Here is a 12,168-nt window from a genome sequence, read left to right as displayed (position 1 = left end):
CAGAGGGATCGGTGCTAGGACCCCAGCTATTCACAATATATATTAATGATTTAGATGAGGCAACTAAATGTAATATCTCCAAATTTGCAGATGATACAAAACTGGGTGGGAGGGTGAGTTGTGAGGAGGATGCAGAGAGGCTTCAGAGTGATTTGGACAAGTTGAGTGAGTGGGCAAATGCATGGCAGATGCAGTATAATGTGGAAAGATGTGAGGTTATCCACTTTGGTAGCAAAAACAGGAAGGCAGATTATTATCTGAATGGCTATAAACTGAGAGAGGGGAATATGCAACGAGACCTGGGTGGTCTTGTGCACAAGTCGCTGAAGATAAGCATGCAGGTGCAACTGGCGGTAAAAAAGACAAATGGTATGTTGACCTTCATAGCGATAGGATTCGATTATAGGAGCAGGGATGTCTTGCTGCAATTATACAGGGCCTTGGTGAGGCCACACCTGGAATATTGTGTGCAGTTTTGGTCTCCTTATCTGAGGAAGGATGTTTTTGCTATAGAGGGAGTGCAGCGAAGGTTTACCAGACTGATTCTTGGGATGGCGGAGCTAAGGTATGAGGAGAGATTGAGTCGGTTAGGATTATATTCGCTGGAGTTCAGAAGAGTGAGGGGGGATCTCATAGAAAACTATAAAATTCTAACAGGACTTGACAGGGTAGATGCAGGAAGGACGTTCCCGATAGTGGGGGAGTCCAGAACCAGGGGTCATAGTCTAAGGATATGGGGTAAACCTTTCAGGACTGAGATAAGGAGAAATTACTTCACCCAGAGAGTGGTGAGCCTGTGCAATTCGCTATCACAGTAAGCAGTTGAGGCCAAAACATTGTAGGTTTTCAAGAAAGAGTTCGATCTCGCTGTTGGGGCGAAAGGGATCAAAGGATATGGGGGGAAAGCGGGAACGGGTTACTGAGTTGGATGATCAGCCATGATCATAATGAATGGCGGAGCAGGCTCGAAGGGCCGAATGACCTACTCCTGCTCCTATTTTCTATGTTTCTATGTTTCGATGAACTGCGGGTCCCATACTGCATTACTTCTCACCCACTTTCTAATCTCTTGGTGTTTACCTGTCTCAGATGCATTCTCAATGCCTGCTGTGGCAGCAAACTCTGGTTTGTACTGATACTGGACCAGCCGCATCTGTGTGATCCTCCTCAGCTGTTCCGTTGTGTCTACCTGCAACAGCAGAAAATCACAGTTGAAGCCAAATTCCCCAAAAAGAAAGTCTGTTGCATGAAATCCTCAAAATTCAGGCTGTGTCACTCACCATCCAGTAACATTGGAAAACTCATTAAACGGAGACTGGATGTGCAGTGGGATGGACACTGGACTTTTGCATCTGGGAACTGGATCAAAATCCAGCCCAGATAAAAGGGATGATAGGACAAAAAAATGCTGTAAGTACATCTCAGGTCCATCAGTAATATTCCCTCTAAACTGCACATGTATGTGGCCACACAGAAAACTGGAATGTACCGCACTGTACAATAAACATGATGTGCACAACCAATATTCTCTTTAAGATGCATAAGTGCACAGCCACAAAGGAATCTTGAATGTATGTGCAGTATAATAAACAGGCCGTGCACGACAAAGAAAAATACATTGTCCATCAGTATCTGAAAAGAGAAAAGACACATTAATATTGAGTATAACCTTACATGTGGTTACACCTGAAATATTAACCTGTTTTTCTCTTTACAGTACTTGATGCACTTTTTAAAATTCATTCTTGGGTTATGGGAATCACTACCTAATCTAGCATTTATTGCCCATCGATAGTTGTTATTGAGAAGATGGTGGACCTTCCTCTTGAACTGCTGCAGTCCATGTCGTGATGGTACTCCCACAGTGCTGTTAGGTAGGAAGCTCCAGGATTTTGACCAAGTGATGAAAGAACATAAGAACATGAGAAATATGAGCTGGAGTAGAGCATACCGCCCTTTGAGCCTGCTCAGCCATTCAGTAAGATCATGGCTGATCTTCTACCTCTCCTCCACTTTCCTGCCCTAATCCCATATCCCTTGATTTCCTTAGTATCCAAAATCTATAGATTTCAGCCTTGAATATATTCCTCAGCTGAGCATCCATAAATCTCTGCGGTAGAAAATTCCAAAGATTCACAACCCTTTAAGTGAAGAGATTTCTCTTCAGCTTCCCAGCATCAACACTATCAAGTCTCTTAAGAATTTTATAGGTTTCAATGAGATCACCTCTCACTCTTTTGAAGTCTCAGGAATATAGGCCCAGTACAGTTAATCTCTCCTTATAGGACATTCCCTGCATCTCAGAAATCAGTTTAGTCAGTCTTTGTTGCACTTTCTCTAAGGCAAGGTAAGGAGACAAAACTGTACACAGTACTGCAGGGTGGTCTCGTCAAGATCTTATATAATTGCAATAAGACTTCTTGACTCTTATACTCCTCTTTCCATTTGCTTTCCTAATTGCTTGCTGTACCTGCACGTTAACTTTCTGTCATTCGTGTACATGGACACACGGTCCCTCTGAATACCAATAATTCCCAGTCTCTCACCATTTAAAAAATATTCTGCTTTTCTATTTTTCCTGCTGGATAAGTTCACATTTCTATATATTATACTCCACCTGCCACATTCTTGTCCATTCTCCTAACCGCTATCCTTTTGCAGCCTCTTTGTATCCTCTGCAGAACTTACTTTCCCAACTAGGTTGGATCATCAGCAAGCCATTAGCTAAGGCCCAAGGCCTAATCTTTGTGTGCCCCACTAGTTATGGCCTGCCAACCCAGAAATGATTTGTTTAATGCTACTCTGTTTTCTTTTGGTTAACCAATCCTCAATCCATGCTAGTATATTACCCCCAATCCTATTAGTATGAATCTTATGTGGCACATAATCGAATGCCTTCTGAAAATCTAAATATACTACATCCACCGGATCCCCTTATCCACTAGTTCTCCCCTGCTAGTTCCACCCTCAAAAACTCAAGATTTGTCAAACACAATTTCTCTTTCATAAATTCGTGTTGCTTCTGAATATAAATCTACAGCATACAATGTCACTAAACTTGGCGTTAATTGGCAATTTTACTCAACAAAGGATGGTTGATGTAAAAAACATGAAAATTTTGCAGGAGTGCAATGGGGTCTTTGTCTGCATTTTGTGCGAGGTACATTTTTGGAGCAGTTGAATCATCAAATCTTACAGTGCAGAAGAAGCCGCTCACCCCATTGTGTGGTGTATGTGCTGACTCTTTGAAACAGCTATCTAATCAGTCCCATTGCCCTGTTCTCTCCCCATAGCCCTACATACCTTTCCTTTTTAAGTATATATCCAATTCCCTTTTGAAAGTTACTATTGAACCTGCTTCCACCATCCTTTCAGGCAGTGCATTCCAGATCCTAACAACATAAGTAAAATAATATCATGGATGTTAACTATTCAATCAGCTGTAGTCAGCACATACACCAAGACTATGGTTGTTAACTGCAGCCAGAACTATTCCTGGAGGTAGGGTAAAAGGAGTTTGACTCTCTAATCAAACCAAAAGCTAAATCCACCCAGACTGATAAGGTGAATATTCTTGAGTTTGAGACAGACTGAATCCAGCATTTTCTGCTTTTGAATCTACAGTATTTTACTTTGCTGCATATTCCACCTCTGTGCAGAGAGACCACTCCTTGAACTACTGAGAGTGTGGTCTGGGGCAGTCCACCCTCTGCCTATTGCTCTCTCCTGGTGAACGAAGCTCCCTGCAGCTTGAGCTCAGTGTGCCATCAGCCTGCAAAATAATGAATCATGAGTGCCGCGGCATTCCTGATGGTGCATGTAGAATTCAGAGCAAGTCTTCCCACCTTCCAACCTTCTCCTGCAACCTTCCAGCTTGAGCCCATCACCCTTGACCCACCCAGTGTTACCATTACCTTTCCCTCTGTAACCATTGAGCCTCCCCCCCCATTACCATGCACAGTGTAATCATCAGTGTAGTCATGTCATCTCTCCCCTGTTCCTACTCCCATTACTATCGCCATTACGACTCACCCTTGCACATCCTCACATCGAACTGACCATTATTACCGAGTGCCGTTCCCCTCCATATGAAGCTGTCGCATACCCACCTATTAGTCTTGACCTACCCCTACAGAATCCATTTGCCCACATTGACTGTGACTGTTCCTACTGCTAGCCAGTATTCTCAATATGCCCCACAGTTCCCAGATGTCGACAGCACTCAATCCTTCACTTTAGGCCCTTGCCAAATATCTTCACACTGTACTGATCTAATCCACCCATCACCTCCACCATCAACATCAACCATTCAACAACCAGGACTCCCACTCCACCCTACCCTGCTCCTCCATGTATCCGATCAACCCCACCCTTTCCTCCCCGACTAACCTCCCCGGATCCTCCATGTAGACCCCGCACATGCCGTCTCCGCCATCCCGAGATGATTCACCCTTGCTGGTGCGGAGCCTGGAGGTAAACATCCATTCCAATGCTGGTGTGGAAGGGAACATCCATTGCAATACTGGCATTAGTTTAGCAGATGAGTTTAAGAGAGAAGAGCACAGTTCGGAGACTCAACTGCACAAATCTGACTGTTGCACACCAGGCTGAAACATTCATTAACTGGGTGGCACAGTATTATCACTCACCGTTCACTTAATCTGGCAGATAGGACTAAATTGTAACTTTGTGTAGGGTAATGAGTATTCACGTTATTTAAATGGATGCAAAGCTGCAATCTGCCACTCTGCTGGGGGAACCCTGGAATACCGCAAACCCGCCACCAACTTAATTCCTCTAAAATATCCCACCGTTGGGAGTCCGAAACAATACCTCCCTAATTATATCACCTTGCACACCACCAAATCTGCCGCAGCGCACTGTATAAAAGTCACCCAGTGTGGCTCACAAGGTAGCTATTCTTGTTGAATGGACAGAGGTGGCATTGAGTGGATTAAAGGAATAGAGCAACTTGAAAACAAATTTAATTTTCAAAGTTTTTTCTTTGATTCAGGATCCTCTTGAGAAATTTGATTAACCATACCTTTATTTAAGAAATAGAAATTCCCCTCGAGTTTAATTACATCAAAACTCTTTGTATCTTGTTTACCACACGCAGAAACGTTCATCTAAGATTAACATTTTCCACTCACCTCCTGTATGTTCTCCTTTGCCCGAGCGTCTGATGGGTGCATTAATGAGCCCATGACCTTCACGTTACCATGAACGACCAGCGCTTCATCAGGACGATCTGTGTTAATACCAACTCGGCCATGGTGGAAGACAGTGTCAGGAAGCTGACCACGCTGCCACAGTACATCTGTGTCACTCTCAAACTGGCCAGGGTTTGAAGCCTGTGGAGAATGTGGACAAAGTGAACCTGGGCTCTATCTACCAGTTAAGCACAAAGCAGCACTCAGAATCTTTCTTTAAAGCTATCTATTTTCCTATTGGTCTGATTACATCTTTAGATTTCAATGGCTCCGGTTCCGAAGCACCAGCTGAAATTGGCTGCTTCTTATTGCTCAGGTGAATTATGGACAGAAGGTGCTGTGTTTGATCCCAGTCCTTACTCCGTCTGCTGATTTTACCTCAGGAAGCATTTGGGCTGCTACAATTAGCTTCAATTCCCCCGGCTTTGGCAATTAAAATGAGCCAAGGACCTTGCTCCTAGTCACCAGCAAATGGCTCTGGCTGGAAATGGCAGCTGCAATGGATAACGGGCAAACATGGGATTAGACACAGCTGTGAAGCCTTCCCTGGGGAAATAAAAAACTTACTAGTGTTCACTGTCGTGGCTCAGACATGAAATTGGGGGAGGTGCCAGTGGAAAGACAATGTCCGTGGAACCCTAATCAAACAATAGTCAGCACTTCCAGGAGGGGAGAAAGGTGCAAAGTTGATATGTTTTATTGCATCCTAACAGCAGCATGACTGGGCAGGTTCTGATATGAACCGTATCCATCCACAAGCCAGCAGGGGCCTCCCTCACTGATTGGCACATTGCTGATAAAAAGCAGGCACTTGCCCACAACAAGATAAAGGCCTCAGGTTTCGCCCGATTTACATCCCATGGTAAATGGAATACATCATTTCCATGGCAAAAAGAGCACATTCTATTACCTAGTTGCAAACATGGGGCAGTTTATTTTCTGATTTATAGGCTGCTAACAGAGTGTTAGCTTTTCCTGTGAGGGTGGGCACTCAGCAGAAGGTTGGGCACGGGTTGGCAGTGTTTATTTTTAGACATATCCATGAAGAGATTTTTGATCCTGTAACTGTAGTGCTGGAAACATTTTATTAATTGAAAAGCAGCCAAAAGAAGTACATTTAAAAAATAATTTATCATTCCAATTTATCAGAAGTGTACAACGTGAATGGGGAAGGACTCTTCTCCAGTCTCTGCTCCCACAGATCTCTGCTCTAGGATTCAGAGGTATCAGCGAGAGGAATTGGCAGAATTACATTCACATCCACTGACAGTGCTGTTCACTGCCTGCAATAAACTAATACCAGATAGAGAAAGTGTCTTACTATATACATTACTATGTACATGGTGTATAACATCTCAGCAACTCTCAGATTGGTACTGTCTTCTGGTCCAGATTGGGAAGCAGGAGAGACCAGACACATCACCTGTATGCACCTATTACAGACAACTAAACTGCCTTAGGTGAAGCTTTCAGATCATTCCAAAATTCAGAGGACAGGACCCTCCCCAGGGCACTGATGGGGCAGGGAAGTAGATTTGAACAATGATTCCCCCTTTCTGCTTTTAAAAAACCATTGACTTCATTTAAAAAAATGTTTGGAAAACTTTTTTAATTCAGAGGAGGAGAGATAGGCAAGTTGTGTGCCCATTTGATATTATACACAAACAATGTGCTTTGCTGCTGTTTGTTGCTTGCAGTCATAAATAAACAAAATAAAAGTTGGCCAAACATTCTTTCCTGAATCCATTAAATCCCTTGAAGCACCTGCTGAGTTCTTTTCTGGTGAGTCAAAAATGACCACAAAGTCTGGACAAGATACCCAATATGTCACAGTTACAGGGCGGTAGTAACGGCGACTCAGGGCTGGCTCATGTTCAAAGCTGCAGGATAACACCATTCTGAAGGCATTTTGTTGAAGCTCTATATACATGTGTGTAAATTGGTTAGAAAGGGAGATATACAAAAATATATATACACACACACACACACACACACACACGTGTTAGATAGTGGACAATAGACAGATGGAAGATAGGCAGACCGACAGATAGAAATTTGTGTTAACTGCACCAGATATAATTATTTTCTGTATGCAATTCCCTCTCTGCTTTCATTTGCAACAAAATGGAATCAATAACTTATAAGTTTTACCATCCTCCTCAAACCCACCCATAACGACTGACAATTAACCCCCTTTAATGCTATAAAACTCTATATCTGTGTTAAGAAACTCTCCAGAGCTCCAATTCATAAAAAGTCTATAAATCTGCATCTTTATGAAGCCCTTTAGAAGGGTTTATGAGTGTGGATGTCAAGTACAAGCTGGCTGCAATTATGTCACTCTTTCCAGCACAGGGGAGCAGAGAATTAGGATGCTTCTATCTGGATTCCTCCGCTGCATATGGAGAATGTGACTTAAAAATGTCAGGGGATCTGTTGGTGAATAAACTATTAAAAAGGATTTTTTTTAGTAGAGGGAGTTTATGCTTGACCTCTGTCTGGCATGGTTATGGATGCCTACCTACCAATCTGTCTGCACTTGTACAAATGATGATGCAATCCTGCAAACAGTCCTTCTTATGAAAAGGTACACAGCATTTGTTCACCACAAAAGAGGCAGTATTATGGATAGTGTAAGCTCCCACATTGATGCATTCAAAAATGATGCAGATGAATATCTGATAAGGATCAGGATTATGTATTAAGGATAAATAGAAAGAAAGATAGAATCAAATGCTGTGTAGAAAATGGTGGTTCCTGGGCTGCTGGAACCATGGAAATGTAATGGTAAGGAAAGCAGCCAGTCAAGGGGTGAGAATTCAGACCCCCATAAGGTTACATGACTATTCCAATTCTGGACTTTTGCCTGATTTATTTTTTGGGGGAAGTGGCAGTGGAGAATGTTTGCAGAACATTCCTCAGGAGATTAAATGAGTGATGGCACTTGCCATTGACCTTAAAGAGAGCTGCCCACAAAGATCTAGCGATTTCCGTGGTGTGGATTTCCCCTTTTCGGACATTAATTTCATGTCAGCCATAGGGGATTTCTGGCACCCAACAAGAGTGATAGTATCAAACAGTTTAAGCAGCCAATCACATTGAAGAATTCTCACAGACAGCAAACCAGGAATTAACAAGTATCATTCACTTTTTATAATTTTACAGAAGGTGAAATAAAGATTGGGACTTACACATGTAGTTAAGGTAGAAGTTGAAATATCATAAACACATTTAAAGAAATCAAAAATCTATGGAATTTTTAGCGTGAAATGGCAAAATCTGATATTCCACAAATATAAAATGAGTTTTTCAGGGCCGGAGAGATTGTTCAGGAATACTTATGACTCAGTACACAGTTAAAAACCTAGATACATCTCATTCAAAAATGCATAAATTTTTCAAGAATTTTATGAGACTAGCAGCATAAAAAGTGGAAGATCACATCAAATCAGTGATTCCTAATTGATTTCTATCTACAAGGACTTTAACAGCACACCCTATAAAGGAGCGGGGAACCACTGACAGCAACTTGTGGATTTCCTTGTTTAACTGCAAATATGCGAAAACTATAAGTTTAGTCACTTTCACAGAATAATGATGGCAAATGCTGACAGTTTCACGGTTGTTACAACTGCAAAATCTGGGCCATGGACTAGGGAAGGAACAGTCTCAACAGACTGAATGGACTTTCCCCATTCTGTGCTTTGACATGGTCTTAATGCGCACACTATATTGCATCTGAGCCTCTTATGTAATTATTTGGCTGCCCTGATACTTCCGTTTTGTAATACAATAACTTTGTTAGGTATTTTCTCCCCATTCCCTAGTTGGATCTCCCTGCTCCACACACTGAGTAAGTGGGACAAAGATCTCACTGTTTGCTAATGACTGTCTAGAGATTAGGAGGAGCCCGAATACAGTCTGAAGTGGCTCTTCCTCTCTGTGAAAAAATATTTGGACTCTATCCAGCAGTTCACCACATCAGAGGTGGTTGAAGGAGTTTGGGATACGGCAGGCAAAAACATGCTTTTGCCATCTCAGACTACCGTGCAATCACAGGAACATGAAAATGATTCCAGGCGGCATCCCCCGCAGTCATCGTCATTTTCAAAGCTCTATTTTCTTTCTTATCCTGCTGCCCTTACCAGATCTGATTCCATTAGAAGCTAATGACATTTCCTTCATGGACAGTTTCACCTCTGCTTGGAAACATTCTCTCAAAATTGTGTCTAAACTATGACAGGAATCCTGAGTCATCAAGAACTTGTGTTGCTGGCTGTAAATTGCAGGCAAAGTCCTCACTGCTACCTTAGCCAAACAACATGAAAATTCAGCCAATAGAAAAGCAATGGGTTGCTCCATTACATAAATTATAATTTTTCAAAGGGGAACACAAGTGAGATTGATTGGGGTAAGATAGAAAGATTTATTAAATGTTTACAATGCAGAGACATCACTGGTTGGTAGATCGGGGTTTTGTCCTGCAATTCTCCACTCATTTTGACTCATTCCAGTTGGAGAAGAGGTTGGGGTTAACCACAAAGAAGAGGGAAGATCAATGGAAGCATTAATGTACATTCTAGTGGTTAGTTTAGAGCGACAGGGAAGTTATAAATTGACTTGGGTCAACATAATACAAAGACATCCCATTGGAGAAGAACAAGATAAAAATAACTTTTAAGAAGTTTAAAATGCAGGTTCAAGGAGGTTCTCATACTTTTGGGAATATAAGGTGAGAAAATGATTATGCAGGACCAAAGGGTCAGCTGAGCCTTGGTTAAGCTTCCCCAGCTAGCTGGTGAATTCCATTTACTGTTTTACTTGTCTGAGTGCATCCAAACGGTTGGTAGTGTTTGGTGCAATGCAGGTTTGAAATGAGGGTTAGAAATGCAATCTACGTGTAAACTGATAGATTTAGAAAATGGTGCAAGGTCTATTGAAGCATCAACCATGCTGGCATTAGTGAGCTTAACCAGGCTAATACATGGCTTCAGCACTATGACAATGACACTTCCTGCCAATAGCAGCAGGTGATAAACAGGGTTCAATATATGCTGCTCCACACTCCCACAAATACTGCCAGCATTTATTGCAGCTGCGTCAGTAATTGTTAGGCTATAGTTTCACAGCTCGCCTCAAAAATGAAACAATGACCTTCTCTATAAACCCATTCTAGAGGGTGGCATATATTAATTAATGTTGTTCAGGTAAACAACTACAGACTGCATTCCTCTTTATCCTCAGCCTCTATTCTAATTCATTCTTTCCCAGGATGTAAAAACTGTGAAACTCTTTACCACTCTGAGTGCTTCCTTCTTTGTGTCATCAAATAGCTTTTATAACCAAAGCTGGTTTTATCTAATCACTACTTCCTTATTTCCCTAACCTCCATGCTACTCTTTTCAACCTTGGCTGTGTACTGCAGTATAGGTCTTGGTCTTTCGCTGGGGTTTCTCAGAAAATAAAAGACTTTATTTTTTATTCTTCTGATGGGATGTGAGTGGTGCTGGCTAGGCCAGTGTTTGTTGCCCATCCCTATAATTGCCCTTGAGAAGGTGGTGGTGAGCCTCCTTCTTGAACTGCTGCAGACCATCTGGTGTAGGTATACCCACAGTGCTGTTAGGAAGGGAGTTCCAGGATTTTGACCCAGCGACAGTAAAGGAACGGCCATATAGTTCCAAGTCGGGATGGTGTGTGGCTTGGAGGGGAACTTGCAGGTGGTGGTGTTCCCATGTATCTGCTGCCCTTGTCCTAGGTGGTAGAGGTAGCGGGTTTGGAAGATGTTGTTGAAGCACCTTTGAGGCCCTAGTACTGATATATTAACTACAAAGAAAGGTTTACATTTGCATAGCGCCTTATCACATACTTTAGAAATGTCCTAAATCACACAGAATTACATTATGCAGCTACTGTTGTGCAGGTATATGTGTCAGCCAATTTTCACACAGCAAGGCCACACAAACAACAGTGGTATGATGACAAGGATTCGATGGTGTTGGTTGAGACTGGAATTCTGGACAGCTTTTCCCATTGACTTGAATGGGGAAAAAATCACGCAAAATGTAAAAAAGGCAAAACAAACTGACCAAAAACAGTCAAAAAGTGACTGAAATATTCAAAGTACTCATCAACTATCACCACAGCTGATTCCTTGGTGACACTGGACACTCAGTTCACCTGGGTATCTTTAAGAAACAACATCCTCAATATTGAGAAATGGGCCAGAATTTTTTGTTCGGAGGGAGGCCCCACCCACCGGCTAAAATGTCAGTGGCGAGCCTGCCTCCGCTGGGCCTGGGGAGCCAGGCTGGGATTTTTCGTTCCCCAGGCCCTTAATTGGGCAAGGGTAGGACTTCCACTGGGAGCAGTGGCCACTGCTGGGAATACACCCAGCCATCGAAAGCAAGGTGAAGGATGGTTCCAGAAGTCAGGTAGGTTTTTAGGGCCTCACCAGGGACAATTGGCCAGGCCCCGGCAAAGCAAGGGGGGTTGGTTAGGGGACCGGTGGGGGAAGGGTGGGGGGGGAGGGAGTGTTGTGCGTTGGAGCAGTTGTGGGCTTCGGGGGTGGCCCTCTGTGGGACACTGGGTGCTCGATCAGGAGGGGACCCCCCCACCCAAGCCCACAAGAAGGCAGGCGCCTCTTGAGGCTTTTGCCATCCAGCCTCCGAGGGTAAAATACCCGCAGTGGTGGGAGGAGGCCCTTAAGTGCCAGTTAATTGGCCACTTAAGGGCCTTGATCAGCCTGGACACTGGGTGTATTGAGACTTCCTCTAGTTATTTGAAGCTGCCTTAACTCCTTTTGAGACCCACCAAATCAGTCACCTTCCTCTTGAAAATAAAAGCCGCAGGACCACCAAATTCATCGAGAAGCCAGCCATATCACCAAACTCCACAGATTGTATATCCCTTTTTCTATGAACTCTAACTCGACCAATCTACCCTTCCCCACTCTGTA

At 43.0% G+C, this 12,168-nt stretch overlaps 1 protein-coding gene across 5 annotated transcripts in view; it reads right to left on the bottom strand.

Annotated features, from left to right (window-relative positions):
* myrf (myelin regulatory factor) overlaps positions 1-12,168 on the bottom strand; it is a 368,359-nt gene that overhangs the window by 60,984 nt on the left and 295,207 nt on the right. For all 5 annotated transcript variants that reach the window (XM_068046165.1, XM_068046166.1, XM_068046167.1 and 2 more), the window contains 2 exons: positions 5,154-5,354; positions 1,081-1,189 (listed from right to left, as the gene is read on the bottom strand). In XM_068046165.1, coding sequence (XP_067902266.1) covers positions 1,081-1,189; positions 5,154-5,354 — 310 coding nt within the window. The remainder of the gene's footprint in view (positions 1-1,080; positions 1,190-5,153; positions 5,355-12,168) is intronic.

Source organism: Heterodontus francisci, chromosome 14, assembly GCF_036365525.1.
Source record: "Heterodontus francisci isolate sHetFra1 chromosome 14, sHetFra1.hap1, whole genome shotgun sequence".
NCBI classification, from domain to species: domain Eukaryota; kingdom Metazoa; phylum Chordata; class Chondrichthyes; order Heterodontiformes; family Heterodontidae; genus Heterodontus; species Heterodontus francisci.
This window is presented reverse-complemented; position numbering and strand designations above follow the sequence as displayed.